At 39.7% G+C, this 23,501-nt stretch overlaps 1 protein-coding gene across 1 annotated transcript in view; it reads left to right on the top strand.

Moving 5' to 3' along the window:
• The window catches only part of LOC128657061 (oocyte zinc finger protein XlCOF7.1-like), a 151,727-nt gene that overhangs the window by 80,453 nt on the left and 47,773 nt on the right, over nucleotides 1-23,501 (top strand). The window contains exons 8-9 of the mRNA XM_053711290.1: nucleotides 9,331-9,429; nucleotides 18,141-18,248. Coding sequence (XP_053567265.1) covers nucleotides 9,331-9,429; nucleotides 18,141-18,248 — 207 coding nt within the window. The remainder of the gene's footprint in view (nucleotides 1-9,330; nucleotides 9,430-18,140; nucleotides 18,249-23,501) is intronic.

Genomic DNA, 23,501 nt, shown 5'->3' on the forward strand with positions numbered 1-23,501 from the left:
AATCTGTATCTAGGGAGATATATTATAGAGTCTGGAAGACTTATATTTCTTGGTGTCTTTCTCGTCATTTTTCCTGGCATTCTTTTAGAATTCCGAGAATTTTACAGTTTCTTCAGGATGGTTTGGATAAAGGTTTGTCTGCAAGTTCTTTGAAAGGACAAATCTCTGCTCTTTCTGTTCTTTTTCACAGAAAGATTGCTAATCTTCCTGATATTCATTGTTTTGTACAAGCTTTGGTTCGTATAAAACCTGTTATTAAGTCAATTTCTCCTCCTTGGAGTTTGAATTTGGTTCTGGGGGCTCTTCAAGCTCCTCCGTTTGAACCTATGCATTCATTGGACATTAAATTACTTTCTTGGAAAGTTTTGTTCCTTATGGCTATCTCTTCTGCCAGAAGAGTTTCTGAATTATCTGCTCTTTCTTGTGAGTCTCCTTTTCTGATTTTTCACCAGGATAAGGCGGTGTTGCGAACTTCTTTTGAATTTTTACCTAAGGTTGTGAATTCCAACAACATTAGTAGAGAAATTGTGGTTCTTCATTATGTCCTAATCCTAAGAATTCTAAGGAGAAATCTTTGCATTCTTTGGATGTAGTTAGAGCTTTGAAATATTATGTTGAAGCTACTAAGACTTTCCGAAAGACTTCTAGTCTATTTGTTATCTTTTCCGGTTCTAGGAAAGGTCAGAAGGCCTCTACCATTTCTTTGGCATCTTGGTTGAAATCTTTAATTCATCATGCTTATGTCGAGTCGGGTAAAACTCTGCCTCAAAGGATTACAGCTCATTCTACTAGGTCAGTTTCTACTTCCTGGGCGTTTAGGAATGACGCTTCGGTTGATCAGATTTGCAAAGCAGCAACTTGGTCTTCTTTGCATACTTTTACTAAATTCTACCATTTTGATGTGTTTTCTTCTTCTGAAGCTGTTTTTGGTAGAAAAGTACTTCAGGCAGCTGTTTCAGTTTGAATCTTCTGCTTATATTTTCAGTTTTTTTCATTATAAAATTGAATCTTTATTTTGGGTGTGGATTATTTTTCAGCGGAATTGGCTGTCTTTATTTTATCCCTCCCTCTCTAGTGACTCTTGCGTGGAAAGATCCACATCTTGGGTAGTCATTATCCCATACGTCACTAGCTCATGGACTCTTGCTAATTACATGAAAGAAAACATAATTTATGTAAGAACTTACCTGATAAATTCATTTCTTTCATATTAGCAAGAGTCCATGAGGCCCACCCTTTTTGTGGTGGTTATGATTTTTTTGTATAAAGCACAATTAATCCAATTCCTTATTTTTTATGCTTTTGCACTTTTTTCTTATCACCCCACTTCTTGGCTATTCGTTAAACTGATTTGTGGGTGTGGTGAGGGGTGTATTTATAGGCATTTTGAGGTTTGGGAAACTTTGCCCCTCCTGGTAGGAATGTATATCCCATACGTCACTAGCTCATGGACTCTTGCTAATATGAAAGAAATGAATTTATCAGGTAAGTTCTTACATAAATTATGTTATTTATTTTTGCCATATCGCACAGTCCTAACGCCCTTTATTATCTTTTCTCTCACCCTAAAGGGATATAAAACTAAAAAAAAATTCATGATTCAGATAGAGCATGCACATTTAAACAACTTTCTATTTTACTTCTATTATTTAATTTGCTTTATTTTCTTTTGTTGAAAATCATAACTAGATAGGCACAGGAGCTGGAATCTAGCTGCTCATTGGTGGCTGCACATATATGACTCTTTTCCTTTCAATTGTGTTCATCCAGCTATCCAATGTTCACCAGGAATGCCATTGGGAAAGGGGGTAATGAGGGGAGTACAAAACCCCCGGTTCCTGAGAGGGCTCACCCCTGAAAATCACCCTCTCTAGTCCTCCCTGAGAGGTCCAAATCCCCAAGAGAGCGGAGCTCTAGGACAAGTAGCCGCTGGAGCGACCTCCGTTAAAGGGGACCAGGAATCCAAGCTGCTGTGGCCAGCCAGCAATTCCACGGGCTGGCCATCTGCTGAATGGGGCTTGGAAACCCCGGTTCTCCATGGAGCTCACCTCCGGCAATTGGCCCACATCTCACCCTCTCCACAGGGTACCAATCCCCAAAAGAGCAAAGCTCTGGGGCAAGGGGCCTCTGAAGCGGCCGGAGGTAAAGATTACCGGAGGATGCTGGCTGTGGTGGTGCAGTAGGTCCAGGGGCCCGGCCGGCATGAGAGAGATGGGTCGTCAGAGACCAGCTCTTTCAAGATCAGGTTTACATAACAAAACAAGGGAAACAAGAGCTCTGGGAGATGGCGGTTGCTCTGAGGAGTCCAAAACTGCTGAGATACAAGAGGTGGAAGGGCAGTAGGAGTTAAACCCCTGCAGCCCGGCATCTGTGACACCCTTCTCCTCACTATCTAGTTCATTTAATTATATTTTTTTCCAATGACTTGGAGAGTCTACAAATCCATTCTAATTACTAGTGGGAATTCAACTCCTGGCCACCAGGAGGAGGCAAAGAACAACCTAGCAAAGCTTTAAGTATCCTCCCTTCCCACAATCCCTCAGTCATTTGTTTGCCTGTGTACATCGTAGGAGGTGTGTGAAGATGGTATCTGAAGAAAATGAAGTTTTTAATCCTTTAATGGGTATTTTCCCTGCAACCAAGGATTGGGGCTATGCTGTGAAATGGTGGCTATTAGCTGTTGGAGGTTGGTGAGGTAGTCCTTACTTTAAATCCAAGAATATATGCTAACCCCTATATAGAAAACCAGGGTTGGTAACTCTACTTTTCTTGTGTCTTCAGGTCCCTGTCAGCAGTCGGATGAGGCTAGCAGACCTGGAGCTGCTGTGACTGCTTCACAGCAGAAGATCCTGGAGGGTAAATCCTTTCTTTATATTTCATAATACCCGAAGTATCAGTGGATGGACTGAGTTTATCAGGGACCCAATGGGACCTGCTTCCCTCAGGAGGGGTATGTATTTTATTAATTATTTTATATATCCGCAGATTTGGGATATTTTCGGCAGAGCAGCTTCCTTGGTTAAACATCCAGGATAAAGAATTTACGCTTACATTGCCTTTTGATGGGTCAGAGTACTAGATAAAGACCCAGGCTTTAGTGGGTGTGGGGTTAGTAATTTTTATTCACTCAAGCTCCTATCCCTGCCATTGTCCTTTTTATGGAGCACAGTAAAGCCTCATAGTAGTAACTTAAATCCAGCATGTCTGGCGCGATATTTACGCGCTTGGGAGTTTATGGTGCAGGTTATGGCCTCTATCAGTGAAAGGCAGTTCTTCCTGCTAGACTCTCTCGTCCCCCACTAGCGTTAACGGCACTGACTGCTTTGCTTTCTGCTAGGTAGCCGGTCGGGCCCGCATTGCCATTTTTACATTGTTTCTTCGGCAACGTCCGATTTTTTGCGGCTTCCATTTTTCTGCTGGGGGTGAGTACATGGGTGTCTCCCTAATGGGGGGTGTTCTTCCGCACTCATTTTAATAGTTCTAGGAGCCTTAACTATGAGGGGTATGTGGCAAGAGGAGTTATAGGTCCCCGTTTACAGATGGGTACAGTCATGTCCTCTAGCACAGTGAGCAAAGCTACAGCTCTGTAGGTCCCAATATATACAATTGTATCATCAGGCAGAATCTGTGGCTGTGAGTGCTTCATGTGTGAATTAATGTAATAGTCCATTCCGGACTATCTTCCTTGACACGGGTCTGTTCCAGTGAGATACCACCCCTCAGACGCCGGGCGCCTAACTATTTTGTGGCCTATATGTGGTTTAACCCGTTGTTTTCCCGCCGCAAGAGTTTTCGCTTGGCGTGCTCTTTATACAGAGTGGACGTCTCCAGCTGCAAGGGTTCTGCAGCGTGTTCATGGTGACTCCATTGAAAGGGGTGAGTTGGAGGCTCTGTTAAACTTTCTTTCCGGCTCCTATTTGATCCGCAGTGTGCTTAGGAGGGCAGCCTTATTTCTTTATCCTGCTATTGGATCAGCTAATAGGATTTTCCCCCTTTAATTCCTATTAGCTGATAGAATTCTATCAGCCAATCGGAATGTAAGGGACGCCATCTTGGATGAAGTCACTTAAAGGGAAACTTCATTTTCCAGCGACGATCGGAAGAAGAGGATGCTCCGCGCCGGATGTCTTGAAGATAGACCCGCGCCAGAATGGATGAAGATAGAAGATGTCGCCTGGATGAAGACTTTTGCCGGCTTCGAGGAGGACTTCTGCCCGCTTGGATGAAGACTTCTGCCGGCTTCGATGAGGACTTCTGCCGCCTGGATGAGGATGGATGTCCGGTCTTCAAAAACTGTAAGTGGAACATCGGGGCTTAGTGTTAGGTTTTTTTAAGGGTTTATTGGGTGGGTTTTATTTTTAGCTTAGGGTTTGGGCAATGTAAAAGAGCTAAATACCCTTTTAAGGGCAATGCTCATCCAAATACCCTTTTCAGGGCAGTGGTTAGCTTAGGTTTATTTAGATAGGTTTTTATATGGGGGGTTTGGTTGGGTGGGGGGTTTGGTTGGGTGGGTGGTGGGTTTTACTGTTGCCCCGCAAAAGGCCCTTTTAAGGGCCATTGGCAGTTTAGTGTAGGCTAGGGTTTTTTTATTTTGGGGGGGCTTTTTTTTTTGATAGGGCTATTAGATTAGGAGTAATTCGTTTTTTATTTTTGATAATTTCGTTTTTTATTTTGTGTAATTTAGTGTTTATATTTTTTTCTAATTTAGATAATTGTATTTTAATAATTTAATTTATTTTATTGTAATGTTAGGTTTTAGTGTAAGGCAGGTTAGGCTTTATTTTACAGTTAACTTTGTATTTATTTTAATTAGGTAGCTAGTAAATAGTTAATAACTATTTACTAACTAGTCTACCTAGTTAAAATAAATACAAACTTACCTGTGAAATAACAATAAAACCTAAGATAGCTACAATGTAACTATTAGTGATTTTGTAGCTAGCTTAGGTTTTATTTTACATGTAAATATGTATTTAGTTTTAAATAGGAATTATTTAGGTAATAATTGTAAGTTTTATTTAGATTTATTTTAATTATATTTAAGTTAGGAAGTGTTAGGGTTAGACTTAGGGTTACGTTAGGGTTATGCTTAGGGTTAGGTTTAGGGGTTAATATATTTATTTAGTGTTAGTGATGTTGGAGGCCAGAGGTTTAGGGGTTAATAACTTTAGTATAGTGGCGGCGACATTGGGGGTGGCAGATTAGGGGTTAATAACTGTAATGTATGTGGCGGCGATGTTAAGGGTGGCCGATTAGGGGTTAATAAGTGTATTTAGGTGGCGGTGATGTTAGTGGTAGCAGATTAGGGGTTAATAACTATGTATGTGGCGGCGATATCTGGAGCGGCAGATTAGAAGTTAATAGTTTTAGGTGGCGGCAATGTTAAGGGCGGCAGATTAGGGGTTAATAAGTGTATTTAGGTGACGATGATGTTAGTGGTAGCAGATTAGGGGTTAATAACTATGTAGGTTGCGGCGATATCGGAAGCGGCAGATTAGGGGTGTTTAGACGTGGTTTTTATGTTAGGGTGTTAGGTTTAAACATAACTTTTTCTTTCCCCATAGACATCAATGGGGCTGCGTTACAGAGCTTTTGTCTCTGCGATTGCAGGTGTAAGGAAATTGTGCACGAGCACGTCAAAGCAGCGCTTGTATTTGGGTGAGGTATGGAGCTCAACGCCACCATATCGCCCACACAAGCCTGCTTTTTTTGAAAACCTGTAATAGCAGCGCTATAGGGAGGTTAAATACCGCCGATTGTTAATTTCCCTATAGCGCTCAAATCTCGTAATCTATCTGATAGTGATTAATTCTTCTTCCTAAAACTGCAACATCATTGAATGTCAAATCCTATATTTCTTATTGTTTTTAGGATTTTATTGTGCTTTCACCCTCATATATATTTTCTTTCATATTAAGGATATTCCTTATACTGACTGTATGTTTACTATTGTTTTATCCATATCTTTTTACAGTAGAAGTTACTTTGTACATTACTGTTTATGTTTCTAGGGATTATTAAATTTTCAGGATTTCTCCCTATTTTTCTACATTATAGATGTGTTATAAGCATTGTCTGCTTATTTTATATTTTGTCTACTGTACAGTATGTTTTTATTTTTTTTGTAGGGATTCTTATCTTTCTATCCCTATCCTTCTACATATCCTTTGATTGCCATACATATTAACTGTATGTTTTTAGGATCTGCAGTAGAGAATGTATATTTCTGAAATTGTTATAAGCATTGTTTGCTTATCTTCTTTTTCTTCTACTATGATGATTATCGCGTGTCTTTAGGGATTATTAGCATATTCGTTTTATCCCTTTTTTCTGTTGTAGCAGTAGGTAGTTGATATCGTTATAAGCCTTATGTCTGATTCTCGTATTCTTTTCTACTGTACAGTACTACATTTTTACCCCTATCCTTTATAGTAGAAGTATATTTTGATATGTTATATGTTTATCTTACATTACATTTCTTATACGGTACATATTAAATAACATTTTTGCATTTCATTTTTTGGATATCGTTATAAGCACTATTTCTGCTTATCTTTTTTCTGCTGTTCTTTTTATTGTGGACCTTTAGGGATTTTTTAACGTTTGCATGTTTAGCCCTATCTCTTTATAATAGAAGTATTAGAGCTCTGCAGTTAGCTCAGAAGAATTGGGCACAGTTAGAAAGTCTGGGAGGCCCAGGTTCAGTCCTGAGCATGCCCAGACAGTTTCATACATCAGATCTGACCTATTTTAAATAATATAGATCTTTTTTCCTCTATAGGGAGCTGATGTTACTTCTTATTGTTGGGCAATTTTTCTTATTATCTCTTATGGGGATAATTTTTATGTTGCCATTCGTTTTCATCTTTGCTGCTATTTTGTGTTTTTGCTGACAGCATGTAGTCATAGTGTTTTCAGGAACCTGCCTATTTTGTTCTAGTTGCTGAAGTGTCTATTTAATACCCCTACTTTGGGTCTACTTAGTAGCCAAGAGGTAATCCTCTGCGGTTTTATCCTTCAGTTCTGGATCAAGATCCAGCCAATGTAGCCTAGTGGGTAGCTGAGCTGCCTCAGAAGTCAGGTTGCGAATTTGAGTCCAGCTGTTGTTGCATGGTCTTCTTTTATCCTTTTTAGGCTATTTCAAGATGGACAAGAGCTCAAGAGTATGTATTATTATTGTAGCTGTAACCCTCCATGATTTCTCGTAGGGTTATTTCAGGCACAGACAGAGCAAACTGGTCTCTGAACCTGGAGTCCCAGGTTCAATACCAGGCAGGGCCCAACCAGGGGGTCACCAGCAACGTCCCCGCCATGCAGTTTGCATTTAAACCTTTTCTCTTCAGGTCTACTTGGACTTGGGGAGCAGTTTTCTTTCCCTGATCTGTGAACCACTCGAACCTTCTCAGAGGATTGTCCTAGACAACCTGACATGTCTCTCTCGGTTCTGTTTGATTGCTTAGGACCTTTGGTCCCAAGGCATATGCCTCTCGTTACCGTTCTGGTATATTGTTTATTCAGTTTCCAGCCTTCCGGCTGGGGAACCATTAAGGGCCTGATAGTCTGGCCCCGACTGAGATCAGTCCGGTTTATCTGATTTCAACCGGACAACTTTCTTTGATGGTTTTTATCAACCATCAGGGAGGAACATGGAGTTCCTTAGCGATGAGGTTGTTGTTTCTCCCTGGGGAGTGGGCATCTCATCCAGAGGTAATTTCTATAATATCCTCTGGTGGGGGGCTCCAGAGGCTCCGGTGATTATTATTGCTTCAGGTTGGCTTCGCAAGATTTGGTTTGCGGAACTGAACGATGTCCTCTATCCTGAGGACAAACCTTCTTCTTCAAGGTCTTTTTTTACGCCCAATTTTAGATTCTCTGACACTTAATGGAGTTTGAATGCCTAGTTTTGTCTAACTAATGTTTCCTGGCGTAGGGTGGGAGTACCCTGTATTTTGTCATTTTCTTCAGGACGGTCTGGAGAAGAGTTTGCCAGCTAGTTCTCCTGATAGATCAGATTTCTGTCCTTTCTGTTCTGTTATATTATCGTTTGACTGACTTTCAGACGTTTGGTTCTTGTCCAGGTCCTGGTCAGGATCAGGCCTGTGTTAAGTCCTGTAGCTCCTCTTTAAGTTTTAATCTTGTTCTCAAATTTGCAGTAGTCTCAGTTTGAGTCTATGCATTCTGTTCTTAGGTTATTTTGTTAGCTTCTTCTGCCCTTCTTGTGTTTTTTTTGCAGAAGTATGGACCTGAAGGCCATGTTCTCTTCTCTTTTCATTTTGGTTCAGGATTGTCTCTCGGTCGGCCTATGTGTTGGTTGGACAACTACCTCCTGAGCCTTTATAGACAAGTTTTCTGTGGAGCAGTTTTGCAAGGCGGCCACTTGGTCCTTGTTACATATTTTTTTCATGTTGTTTTTGTTTCAACTGAGGTTTCCTTTGGGGGAAAGTTTCTCAAGCGGTGGTGCCTTCTGTTTAGGTCCGCCTGTCTTGTTCTCCCTCCCTTTTCATTCTGTGTCCTCTAGCTTGGGTATTGGTTCCCACTAGTAATTAGAATGCATTCATGGACTTTCCATGCTATTGGAAAGAAAACAAAATGTATGCTTACCTGATAAATTATTTTCTTTCCTGGCATGGAGAGTTCACGACCCGCCCTTATTTAAATTTTAAGATGGCCTTTGTCATTTTCTAAACTTCAGGCACCTCCTATACCATTTGTGTCCTCTTCCGTATTCCTTCGGCTGAATGACTGGGTGATTGTGAGAAGTGAGGATACTTAAAGCTTTGCTGAGGTGTTCTTTACCTTCTCGTGGTGGCCAGAAATTGAATTCCAACTTGTAATTAGAATGGATTTGTGGGCTCTCCATGCCAGGAAAGAAAATAATTTATCAGGTAAACATAAATTTTGTTTTTGACAAGTCTTCTTTTATTGTGAATTCAGTCATTTTGGCCATAAATCAATGTCTTAATATAGGAATAAAATGGCAACTGGTACTTTGCAATATAATTCTCCTTTTAAATCAATGACTGTAGTAGATCATTTATTTAATCTACAGATTATTATGAGTACATTTAAGTTCTGAAGTATGTGTTGGGTGTATATGCTTCATACTCAAACATTTAAATTAGCCATGTTTTTTAAATATTCAACATAACATCTTAATTTTCAAATCTAAAAAAAATAGATTTTGATATTATTGATCATTTTCAATATCCCCTAAATATTAAGTGTAAGGAAATGTATAAAGTACCCATTACTGTGTTAAAGATTAGTTGCTTTTGGGGTGAAATTAAGTCCTAAACAATGATATATTGTCTGCAATAAATGTTCTGACAGATGACATTAATACTGACGTAGATGTTAAAACAGAAGATCTAAGTGTAACGTGTCAGCTGGAAGCTCCAATGCAGGAAATGTGTGACAGTGACAATGAAGGTAAGTGCACGTGTGTGACGTGTCTTCTGTTTATTGGGTATTACCTGGTTTTTATAGCTTATTGTCTGTAAGTGCTGTACATTATATCACCAGTCAGAGTATCACCTCAATCACACACTGAGTGTCACAGTACAATATAGCCTGATACTCACTGACTGTTGTCACATTTGTATTATTTAGTCAAATCAGTCCTGATCATATAATGACATCAGCAGGAAGACCCTATACAGCTGCTGATATTTATATCTGCCAGAGTATTATCATTGTGTGATCTAATCAGCTGCAGATGCACAGGTAGCACTTTGTAGGAGCATAAAATAAATCTCACAGCTTTATGTAATCTTTAAAGCGGCTTGTAATATACCTTTAACACCACTCTTCCAGCTATGATGTCACATTGCACATTTAACCCCCCTAGCCTGAATATCCTTGCTTGACAAGCTAAATGCATGCAGACTTCACTTGTGTGCTCTGCAAAACATTCTGAGACTCTGCTTGCTGAGTTCTTACCTCTCTCTTCAGATTATTCCTGACCTGTCCTCTCAGTTTTCAACAAGATTTGCTAAACCTCTCCTGGTTCTGGCTGCTAGATAGATAAATCCGTAAGCAAAGCAAGAGGTTTTACTTCCACTGCGGTAACAAACAGCAGGACCCCTGTTCAGTGAGGATTCTGGGGAAACTTGCTACTCTGTGTTGCACCTCCTACTCCAGCCTCTCCACCTGCAGTGTGTTTTCCTATTAGTAACTATAGAGCCAGTGTGTAAAGCATCTAAGGAGCTGTGTTTTCTAACCTCTTACAACTGAACAAGTTTCTTTTCCCATTTTCTGGAACTGCTGAAGTTGATCTTTCCTCCTGCTGCACCTGTACAAAGACAGATCTGCTCTCCTCTAACCACTACTGGTAACTCACCAATTCATAAACCTGAATCCCTGCTGGCAGTACTTACAGACATTCCTGCTGTGAATACTCAGCCTGTATCACGCTGTGTTGTTTTCCTTCACACTGCAATGTAGTTCACAAAAAAAGAGGGACACTGCCACCATTTGGTGGGAAATCTAAATTTTAACCTTAATAATTCTGCATTGAAGATACTATTCCCTTTCTGAAACAAAGTATCTACCTTGGAAGCTTAAAGTTTTATCTGTCAATTTACACTGTGCCACACTCCCACAGTGACTATTTCTGGGAAGTTCTGCAGCTGAGATCTATAACCAGTCTTTCACCTTGCATAAAAAGGAGTTATCACACCACTCATCTGTATATTGTGAGTTAAAGGGACATTGTATTTAAACCTTTTATCATACCTGTGAAAGACCAGCAGAGAAGCATGTTCGTATTTTTTGAAGTGGAAATTTTTATAGGGATATTTTATTTTGCTAGCAAGCTAAAGCATTAAATATTGAACTAACCAAACCGATGCAGAGAGCTCAATACACCTATTCAAAAAGGCAATATTAGTAATAATTACTGTGGTGACAAGTGGCAGCAGCAGTGAACATGGAAATTGTAGAAGCATGCAATAGTGTATCCAATTAAATTGCGTATACTAATAAGCTGTACATGTTGACACACAGATGTAGATGCAGAGATTTGGCCTGTGGGTGAACATTTTATTTTTTAGATATATTTATTAAGAAAGACCATGAACCTCTCTGTAATATTGTTTGTTTGTATAAAGTAATCCGGTTTTGACTGTGTGCACTTATGTAATGTCTGTGCATGTTCCCAGATACATATTTGTTTTGTATTGTCCCCATTTCTGGTATAGGGTCTGTTGGAATACTAATGCTGTACTGTCCACATGTCTGGTATAGGGTCTGTTGGAATACTAGTGCTATATTGTCCCCAGGTAAGGTATAGGGTTGTTGGAATACTAGTGCTGTATTGTCCCATGTCAGGTATAGGAGCTGTTGGAATACTAGTGCTCTATTATCCCCATTTCAGGTATAGAGCCTGTTGGAATACTAGTGCTGTATTATCCCCATCTCAGGTATAGAGGCTGTTGGATTACTAGTGCGGTATTATCCCCATCTCAGGTATAGAGGTTTTTGGAATACTAGGGCTATATTGTTTCCATGTCAGATACAGGGCTGTTGAAAAACTAAAGCTGTACTGTCCCCATGTCAGTATAGGTGCTCAGTGTTCTGCACAGAAAATATTGCCAGCCGGGTAGCATTATAAAGTATTTGGGTGGCATTATGAAGTAGCTGGGTGGGGGCAGTGTAATATTTTATCATTTGAAGCTATCCAAAACACCAATTAAAAGCATAATAACAGAAATTTATTTAATGATAATTTGTGAAATAAAAAGTTATTTGGAATACTATTACTTTATTGTCTTGTTGGAATACAAGTGCTGGATTGTCCCTATGTTAGTTATAGTTGCTGTTGGAATACTAGTGTGTTATTGTTTCCATATCAGGTATTTGGGTTTTTTGAATACTAGTGCTGTATTGTCCCAATTCAGGTATAAAGGGTGTTACTGTGATATGAGTGCATTTGCAAAGCATATGTAAGGTTTTAATAAAAAAAACACACAAAATAAACATTAGAGTGGATTTTATTTTGAAAACTCCAAAAAAAACTTTCTTTCATGTAATTAGCAAGAGTCCATGAGCTAGTGACGTATGGGATATACATTCCTACCAGGAGGGGCAAAGTTTCCCAAACCTCAAAATGCCTATAAATACACCCCTCACCACACCCACAATTCAGTTTTACAAACTTTGCCTCCGATGGAGGTGGTGAAGTAAGTTTGTGCTAGATTCTACGTTGATATGCGCTCCGCAGCAAGTTGGAGCCCGGTTTTCCTCTCAGCGTGCAGTGAATGTCAGAGGGATGTGAGGAGAGTATTGCCTATTTGAATGCAGTGATCTCCTTCTACGGGGTCTATTTCATAGGTTCTCTGTTATCGGTCGTAGAGATTCATCTCTTACCTCCCTTTTCAGATCGACGATATACTCTTATATATACCATTACCTCTGCTGATTCTCGTTTCAGTACTGGTTTGGCTTTCTACAAACATGTAGATGAGTGTCCTGGGGTAAGTAAATCTTATTTTCTGTGGCACTCTAAGCTATGGTTGGGCACTTTGTTTATAAAGTTCTAAATATATGTATTCAAACATTTATTTGCCTTGACTCAGAATGTTCAACTTTCCTTATTTTTCAGACAGTCAGTTTCATATTTGGGATAATGCATTTGATTTAATCAATTTTTTTCTTACCTTCAAAAATTTGACTCTTTTTCCCTGTGGGCTGTTAGGCTCGCGGGGGCTGAAAATGCTTCATTTTATTGCGTCATTCTTGGCGCGGACTTTTTTGGCGCAAAAATTCTTTTCCGTTTCCGGCGTCATACGTGTCGCCGGAAGTTGCATCATTTTTTGACGTTATTTTGCGCCAAAAATGTCGGCGTTCCGGATGTGGCGTCATTTTTGGCGCCAAAAGCATTTAGGCGCCAAATAATGTGGGCGTCTTATTTGGCGCTAAAAAATATGGGCGTCGCTTTTGTCTCCACATTATTTAAGTCTCATTTTTCATTGCTTCTGGTTGCTAGAAGCTTGTTCTTTGGCATTTTTTCCCATTCCTGAAACTGTCATTTAAGGAATTTGATCAATTTTGCTTTATATGTTGTTTTTTCTCTTACATATTGCAAGATGTCTCACGTTGCATCTGAGTCAGAAGATACTACAGGAAAATCGCTGTCTAGTGCTGGATCTACCAAAGCTAAGTGTATCTGCTGTAAACATTTGGTAGCTATTCCTCCAGCTGTTGTTTGTATTGATTGTCATGACAAACTTATTAATGCAGATAATATTTCCTTTAGTAAAGTACCATTGCCTGTTGCAGTTCCTTCAACATCTAAGGTGCAGAATGTTCCTGATAACATAAGAGATTTTGTTTCTGAATCCATAAAGAAGGCTATGTCTGTTATTTCTCCTTCTAGTAAACGTAAAAAATCTTTTAAAACTTCTCTCCCTACAGATGAATTTTTAAATGAACATCATCATTCTGATTCTGATGACTCTTCTGGTTCAGAGGATTCTGTCTCAGAGGTTGATGCTGATAAATCTTCATATTTATTTAAAATGGAATTTATTTGTTCTTTACTTAAAGAAGTTCTAATTGCTTTAGAAATAGAGGATTCTGGTCCTCTTGATACTAATTCTAAACGTTTGGATAAGGTATTTAAATCTCCTGTGGTTATTCCAGAAGTTTTTCCTGTTCCTAATGCTATTTCTGCAGTAATTTCCAAAGAATGGGATAAATTGGGTAATTCATTTACTCCTTCTAAACGTTTTAAGCAATTATATCCTGTGCCGTCTGACAGATTAGAATTTTGGGACAAAATCCCTAAAGTTGATGGGGCTATTTCTACCCTTGCTAAACGTACTACTATTCCTACGTCAGATGGTACTTCGTTTAAGGATCCTTTAGATAGGAAAATTGAATCCTTTCTAAGAAAAGCTTATCTGTGTTCAGGTAATCTTCTTAGACCTGCTATATCTTTGGCTGATGTTGCTGCAGCTTCAACTTTTTGGTTGGAAACTTTAGCGCAACAAGTAACACATCATGATTCTCATGATATTATTATTCTTCTTCAGCATGCTAATAATTTTATCTGTGATGCCATCTTTGATATTATCAGAGTTGATGTCAGGTTTATGTCTCTAGCTATTTTAGCTAGAAGAGCTTTATGGCTTAAGACTTGGAATGCTGATATGGCTTCTAAATCAACTCTACTTTCCATTTCTTTCCAGGGTAACAAATTATTTGGTTCTCAGTTGGATTCTATTATTTCAACTGTTACTGGTGGGAAAGGAACTTTTTTACCACAGGATAAAAAATCTAAAGGTAAAAACAGGGCTAATAATCGTTTTCGTTCCTTTCATTTCAACAAAGAACAAAAGTCTGATCCTTCATCCTCAGGAGCAGTTTCAGTTTGGAAACCATCTCCAATCTGGAATAAATCCAAGCCAGCCAGAAAGGCAAAGCCTGCTTCTAAGTCCACATGAAGGTGCGGCCCTCATTCCAGCTCAGCTGGTAGGGGGCAGGTTACGTTTTTTCAAAGAAATTTGGATCAATTCTGTTCACAATCTTTGGATTCAGAACATTGTTTCAGAAGGGTACAGAATTGGTTTCAAGATGAGACCTCCTGCAAAGAGATTTTTTCTTTCCCGTGTCCCAGTAAATCCAGTAAAAGCTCAAGCATTTCTGAATTGTGTTTCAGATCTAGAGTTGACTGGAGTAATTATGCCAGTTCCAGTTCAGGAACAGGGGATGGGGTTTTATTCAAATCTCTTCATTGTACCAAAGAAGGAGAATTCCTTCAGACCAGTTCTGGATCTAAAAATATTGAATCGTTATGTAAGGATACCAACGTTCAAGATGGTAACTGTAAGGACTATCTTGCCTTTTGTTCAGCAAGGGAATTATATGTCCACAATAGATTTACAGGATGCATATCTGCATATTCCGATTCATCCAGATCATTATCAGTTCCTGAGATTCTCTTTTCTGGACAAGCATTACCAGTTTGTGGCTCTGCCGTTTGGCCTAGCTACAGCTCCAAGAATTTTTACAAAGGTTCTCGGTGCCCTTCTGTCTGTAATCAGAGAACAGGGTATTGTGGTATTTCCTTATTTGGACGATATCTTGGTACTTGCTCAGTCTTTACATTTAGCAGAATTTCATACGAATCGACTTGTGTTGTTTCTTCAAGATCATGGTTGGAGGATCAATTTACCAAAAAGTTCATTGATTCCTCAGACAAGGGTAACCTTTCTGGGTTTCCAGATAGATTCAGTGTCCATGACTCTGTCTTTAACAGACAAGAGACGTCTAAAACTGATTGCAGCTTGTCGAAACCTTCAGTCACAATCATTCCCTTCGGTAGCCTTATGCATGGAAATTCTAGGTCTTATGACTGCTGCATCGGACGCGATCCCCTTTGCTCGTTTTCACATGCGACCTCTTCAGCTTTGTATGCTGAATCAATGGTGCAAGGATTACACAAAGATATCTCAATTAATATCTTTAAAACCGATTGTTCGACACTCTCTAACGTGGTGGACAGATCACCATCGTTTAATTCAGGGGGCTTCTTTTGTGCTTCCGACCTGGACTGTAATTTCAACAGATGCAAGTCTCACAGGTTGGGGAGCTGTGTGGGGATCTCTGACGGCACAAGGAGTTTGGGAATCTCAGGAGGTGAGATTACCGATCAATATTTTGGAACTCCGTGCAATTTTCAGAGCTCTTCAGTTTTGGCCTCTTCTGAAGAGAGAATCGTTCATTTGTTTTCAGACAGACAATGTCACAACTGTGGCATACATCAATCATCAAGGAGGAACTCACAGTCCTCTGGCTATGAAAGAAGTATCTCGAATTTTGGTTTGGGCGGAATCCAGCTCCTGTCTAATCTCTGCGGTTCATATCCCAGGTGTAGACAATTGGGAAGCGGATTATCTCAGTCGCCAAACGTTGCATCCGGGCGAATGGTCTCTTCACCCAGAGGTATTTCTTCAGATTGTTCAAATGTGGGAACTTCCAGAAATAGATTTGATGGCGTCCCATCTAAACAAGAAACTTCCCAGGTATCTGTCCAGATCCCGGGATCCTCAGGCGGAAGCAGTGGATGCATTATCACTTCCTTGGAAGTATCATCCTGCCTATATCTTTCCGCCTCTAGTTCTTCTTCCAAGAGTAATCTCCAAGATTCTGAAGGAATGCTCGTTTGTTCTGCTGGTAGCTCCGGCATGGCCTCACAGGTTTTGGTATGTGGATCTTGTCCGGATGGCCTCTTGCCAACCGTGGACTCTTCCGTTAAGACCAGACCTTCTGTCACAAGGTCCTTTTTTCCATCAGGATCTGAAATCCTTAAATTTAAAGGTATGGAGATTGAACGCTTGATTCTTCGTCAAAGAGGTTTCTCTGACTCTGTGATTAATACTATGTTACAGGCTCGTAAATCTGTATCTAGAGAGATATATTATAGAGTCTGGAAGACTTATATTTCTTGGTGTATTTCTCATCATTTTTCTTGGCATTCTTTTAGAATACCGAGAATTTTACAGTTTCTTCAGGATGGTTTAGATAAAGGTTTGTCCGCAAGTTCCTTGAAAGGACAAATCTCTGCTCTTTCTGTTCTTTTTCACAGAAAGATTGCTATTCTTCCTGATATTCATTGTTTTGTACAAGCCTTGGTTCGTATAAAACCTGTCATTAAGTCAATTTCTCCTCCTTGGAGTTTGAATTTGGTTCTGGGGGCTCTTCAAGCTCCTCCGTTTGAACCTATGCATTCATTGGACATTAAATTACTTTCTTGGAAAGTTTTGTTCCTTTTGGCCATCTCTTCTGCCAGAAGAGTTTCTGAATTATCTGCTCTTTCTTGTGAGTCTCCTTTTCTGATTTTTCATCAGGATAAGGCGGTGTTGCGAACTTCTTTTGAATTTTTACCTAAAGTTGGGAATTCCAACAACATTAGTAGAGAAATTGTGGTTCCTTCATTATGTCCTAATCCTAAGAATTCTAAGGAGAAATCGTTGCATTCTTTGGATGTTGTTAGAGCTTTGAAATATTATGTTGAAGCTACTAAATCTTTCCGAAAGACTTCTAGTCTATTTGTTATCTTTTCCGGTTCTAGAAAAGGCCAGAAAGCTTCTGCCATTTCTTTGGCATCTTGGTTGAAATCTTTAATTCATCTTGCCTATGTTGAGTCGGGTAAAACTCCGCCTCAGAGAATTACAGCTCATTCTACTAGGTCAGTTTCTACTTCCTGGGCGTTTAGGAATGAAGCTTCGGTTGATCAGATTTGCAAAGCAGCAACTTGGTCCTCTTTGCATACTTTTACTAAATTCTACCATTTTGATGTATTTTCTTCTTCTGAAGCAGTTTTTGGTAGAAAAGTACTTCAGGCAGCGGTTTCAGTTTGAATCTTCTGCTTATGTTTTTCGTTAAACTTTATTTTGGGTGTGGATTATTTTCAGCAGGAATTGGCTGTCTTTATTTTATCCCTCCCTCCCTAGTGACTCTTGTGTGGAAAGATCCACATCTTGGGTAATCATTATCCCATGCGTCACTAGCTCATGGACTCTTGCTAATTACATGAAAGAAAACATAATTTATGTAAGAACTTACCTGATAAATTCATTTCTTTCATATTAGCAAGAGTCCATGAGGCCCGCCCTTTTTTTGTGGTGGTTATGATTTTGTATAAAGCACAATTATTCCAATTCCTTATTTTATATGCTTTCGCACTTTTTTATCACCCCACTTCTTGGCTATTCGTTAAACTGAATTGTGGGTGTGGTGAGGGGTGTATTTATAGGCATTTTGAGGTTTGGGAAACTTTGCCCCTCCTGGTAGGAATGTATATCCCATACGTCACTAGCTCATGGACTCTTGCTAATATGAAAGAAATGAATTTATCAGGTAAGTTCTTACATAAATTATGTTTTTGTTTTTTTTTTTGGGTGTATTTGCAGCTAGTAAAGTCACTGAATCCCAGCTAACTTGCTTTATTACATGGCACATGTTATGCTTACAGATATGCTGTCACTACATAGAATTTCTTCCAGATGTGACTGCTAGTGATCTACACTCCGGTTTAGTTAAATTATACAATTTTTTACATTTCATTTTAATCTTAAGTTTTTTAAAAGAGACAATTGACACTTAAAATAGTGATTCTTTCATTATTTTTATTTCAGTTGAAAATGATGCTAAGATTTCATATAACATGGAACAAACAGAAAATCAGTGGCTAAGAAATATAACAGAAGCTGCAGAGCAGGAAATATGTGACAATGTAGGCACAGGTGAGTGTACAGGGAGTGCAGAATTATTAGGCAAGTTGTATTTTTGAGGATTAATTTTATTATTGAACAACAACCATGTTCTCAATGAACCCAAAAAACTCATTAATATCAAAGCTGAATATTTTTGGAAGTAGTTTTTAGTTTGTTTTTAGTTTTAGCTATTTTAGGGGGATATCTGTGTGTGCAGGTGACTATTACTGTGCATAATTATTAGGCAACTTAACAAAAAACAAATATATACCCATTTCAATTATTTATTTTTACCAGTGAAACCAATATAACATCTCAACATTCACAAATATACATTTCTGACATTCAAAAACAAAACAAAAACAAATCAGTGACCAATATAGCCACCTTTCTTTGCAAGGACACTCAAAAGCCTGCCATCCATGGATTCTGTCAGTGTTTTGATCTGTTCACCATCAACATTGCGTGCAGCAGCAACCACAGCCTCCCAGACACTGTTCAGAGAGGTGTACTGTTTTCCCTCCTTGTAAATCTCACATTTGATGATGGACCACAGGTTCTCAATGGGGTTCAGATCAGGTGAACAAGGAGGCCATGTCATTAGATTTTCTTCTTTTATATCCTTTCTTGCCAGCCACGCTGTGGAGTACTTGGACGCGTGTGATGGAGCATTGTCCTGCATGAAAATCATGTTTTTCTTGAAGGATGCAGACTTCTTCCTGTACCACTGCTTGAAGAAGGTGTCTTCCAGAAACTGGCAGTAGGACTGGGAATTGAGCTTGACTCCATCCTCAACCCGAAAAGGCCCCACAAGCTCATCTTTGATGATACCAGCCCAAACCAGTACTCCACCTCCACCTTGCTGGCGTCTGAGTCGGACTGGAGCTCTCTGCCCTTTACCAATCCAGCCACAGGCCCATCCATCTGGCCCATCAAGACTCACTCTCATTTCATCAGTCCATAAAACCTTAGAAAAATCAGTCTTGAGATATTTCTTGGCCCAGTCTTGACGTTTCAGCTTGTGTGTCTTGTTCAGTGGTGGTCGTCTTTCAGCCTTTCTTACCTTGGCCATGTCTCTGAGTATTGCACACCTTGTGCTTTTGGGCACTCCAGTGATGTTGCAGCTCTGAAATATGGCCAAACTGGTGGCAAGTGGCATCTTGGCAGCTGCACGCTTGACTTTTCTCAGTTCATGGGCAGTTATTTTGCGCCTTGGTTTTTCCACACGCTTCTTGCGACCCTGTTGACTATTTTGAATGAAACGCTTGATTGTTCGATTCAGAAGCTTTGCAATTTCAAGAGTGCTGCATCCCTCTACAAGATATCTCACTATTTTTGACTTTTCTGAGCCTGTCAAGTCCTTCTTTTGACCCATTTTGCCAAAGGAAAGGAAGTTGCCTAATAATTATGCACACCTGATATAGGGTGTTGATGTCATTAGACCACACCCCTTCTCATTACAGAGATGCACATCACCTAATATGCTTAATTGGTAGTAGGCTTTCGAGCCTATACAGCTTGGAGTAAGACAACATGCATAAAGAGGATGATGTGGTCAAAATACTCATTTGCCTAATAATTCTGCACTCCCTGTATGTGAGGGACGTGTCTGAGGGATACGGCACAGGTAAGTGTACATGTGTGACATGTAAAGTATGCAGGGCACAAATGTATGTATGTGTGTGGCATGTAAGGGACATAGGTCACAGGTGAGTGTACATGTGTGACATGTAAGGGATGCAGGACACAGGTGAGTGTACATGTGTGACATGTAAGGGACGGAAGACACAGGTGAGTGTACATGTGTGACATGTAAAGTATGCAGGACACAGGTGAGTGTACGTGTGTGAGGTGGCTGTGGGAAACAGGGCACAGGTGAGTGTATGTGTGTGATGTGTCTGTGGGATGTAGGGCCCAGGTGAGTGTACGTGTGTGATGTGTCTGTGGGATGTAGGGCACAGGTGAGTGGATGTGTATGACATGTCTGTGTGAAACAGGGCATGGGTAAGTGTATGTGTGTGACGTGTCTCACTTTAAGGGCACTCCCGCCCAATAAAACACATAGATGAAAACTCACCTGTTATTTGATTGTGATATAATATATGTAGGGCTGAATTCTAAATACAATGAATGCAAAAGACTGAAAACTGCTTCAGCACAAGGGTATTAAATGGCTTAGTGGTGAAAAAGGTTAAACTTGATAATTTACATTTGGCTAGATTACAAGTGTTGCGGTACGGCTATTAACTCTAAAAAATTGGCCATTACGCTGGAATGGCCAGGAACGCATATTACGAGTCTCTGCGGTATAGCTTTTAATGCAAGCATTTTAGCCTGTAACGCAACCTCCATTCTGCACACTCAAAAAAATGATATTTGAGTGCTGAATTTCTAAAGCACCTAAAATGCTTGCATTACAGCCTATACTGACACAATCCATACCGCCATCCGAGAGCAGTAGTTATGGATTTTGTGTAACAAAAATGTTTCACAAAACTCAGAACTAAAATGTTACAAATTAAACACCCATAAACTACCTATTAACCCCTAAACTGCCTCCCTCCCGCATTGCAAACACTATATAAAATTTATTAACCCCTAATCTGCAGCCCAACCACATTGCGACTATTAAACCTATTAAACCCTAATCCGCCGCCCCCGACATTGCCGACACCTAAATAAACCTAATAACCCCTAATCCGCTGTTCCCCGACATCGCCGACACCTAAATAAACCTATTAACCCCTAAACCTCCAGCCCCCCACATCGCAAAATACTTAATTAAACTATTAACCCCTAAACCTAACACCCCCTTAACTTTAAATTAAAATTACAATATAACTATCTTTAAATAAATAAAAACTTGCCTGTGAAATAGAAAAAAAAACTAACTATAACCTAGCATAACTATTCTAATAAAATAAAAAAACTTCCAATTAAAAAATCTAAATTATAAATTTAAAAAAACCTAACACTACGAAAAAATTACAAAAAATATTAAACACTAAGGCCTAGATTTAGAGTTCGGCGGTAGCCGTCAAAACCAGCGTTAGAGGCTCCTAACGCTGGTTTTGGGCGCCCGCTGGTATTTGGAGTCAGTGATTAAAGGGTCTAACGCTCACTTTTCAGCCGCGACTTTTCTATACCGCAGATCCCCCTACGCCATTTGCGTAGCCTATCTTTTCAATGGGATCTTTCTAACGCCGGTATTTAGAGTCGTTTCTGCAGTGAGCGTTAGAGCTCTAACGACAAGATTCCAGCCGCCTGAAAATAGCAGGAGTTAAGAGCTTTCTGGCTAACGCCGGTTTATAAAGCTCTTAACTACTGTACCCTAAAGTACACTAACACCCATAAACTACCTATGTACCCCTAAACCGAGGTCCCCCCACATCGCCGCCACTCGATTAAAATTTTTAACCCCTAATCTGCCGACCGCCACTTACGTTATATTTATGTACCCCTAATCTGCTGCCCCTAACCCCGCCGACCCCTGTATTATATTTATTCACCCCTAACCTGCCCCCCACAACGTCGCCGCCAGCTACTTACAATAATTAACCCCTAATCTTCCGACCGCAAATCGCCGCCACCTACGTTATCCCTATGTACCCCTAATCTGCTGCCCCTAACATCGCCGACCCCTATATTATATTTATTAACCCCTAATCTGCCCCCCTCAACGTCGCCGACACCTGCCTACACTTATTAACCCCTAATCTGCCGAGCGGACCTGAGCGCTACTATAATAAAGTTATTAACCCCTAATCCGCCTCACTAACCCTATCATAAATAGTATTAACCCCTAATCTGCCCTCCCTAACATCGCCGACACCTACCTTCAATTATTAACCCCTAAACTTCCGATCGGAGCTCACCGCTATTCTAATAAATGGATTAACCCCTAAAGCTAAGTCTAACCCTAACACTAACACCCCCCTAAGTTAAATATAATTTTTATCTAACGAAATAAATTAACTCTTATTAAATAACTTATTCCTATTTAAAGCTAAATACTTACCTGTAAAATAAATCCTAATATAGCTACAATATAAATTATAATTATATTATAGCTATTTTAGGATTAATATTTATTTTACAGGCAACTTTGTAATTATTTTAACCAGGTACAATAGCTATTAAATAGTTAAGAACTATTTAATAGTTACCTAGTTAAAATAATAACAAATTTACCTGTAAAATAAGTCCTAACCTAAGTTATAATTAAACCTAACACTACCCTATCAATAAAATAATTAAATAAACTACCTACAATTACCTACAATTAACCTAACACTACACTATCAATAAATTAATTAAACACAATTGCTACAAATAAATACAATTAAATAAACTAGCTAAAGTATAAAAAAGAACTAAGTTACAGAAAATAAAAAAATATTTACAAACATAATAAAAATATTACAACAATTTTAAACTAATTACACCTACTCTAAGCCCCCTAATAAAATAACAAAGCCCCCCAAAATAAAAAATTCCCTACCCTATTCTAAATTAAAAAAGTTACAAGCTCTTTTACCTTACCAGCCCTGAACAGGGCCCTTTGCGGGGCATGCCCCAAGAATTTCAGCTCTTTTGCCTGTAAAAAAAAACATACAATACCCCCCCCCCAACATTACAACCCACCACCCACATACCCCTAATCTAACCCAAACCCCCCTTAAATAAACCTAACACTAAGCCCCTGAAGATCTTCCTACCTTGTCTTCACCATCCAGGTATCACCGATCCGTCCTGGCTCCAAGATCTTCATCCAACCCAAGCGGGGGTTGGCGATCCATAATCCGGTGCTCCAAAGTCTTCCTCCTATCCGGCAAGAAGAGGACATCCGGACCGGCAAACATCTTCTCCAAGCGGCATCTTCGATCTTCTTCCATCCGGTGCGGAGCGGGTCCATCTTGAAGCAGGCGACGCGGATCCATCCTCTTCTTCCGATGTCTCCCGACTAATGACGGTTACTTTAAGGGACGTCATCCAAGATGGCGTCCCTCGAATTCCGATTGGCTGATAGGATTCTATCAGCCAATCGGAATTAAGGTAGGAATTTTCTGATTGGCTGATGGAATCAGCCAATCAGAATCAAGTTCAATCCGATTGGCTGATCCAATCAGCCAATCAGATTGAGCTCGCATTCTATTGGCTGTTCCGATCAGCCAATAGAATGCAAGCTCAATCTGATTGGCTGATGGGATCGGCCAATCGGATTGAACTTGATTCTGATTGGCTGATTCCATCAGCCAATCAGAAAATTCCTACCTTAATTCC

This window comes from Bombina bombina, chromosome 4, assembly GCF_027579735.1.
Source record: "Bombina bombina isolate aBomBom1 chromosome 4, aBomBom1.pri, whole genome shotgun sequence".
NCBI lineage: Eukaryota > Metazoa > Chordata > Amphibia > Anura > Bombinatoridae > Bombina > Bombina bombina.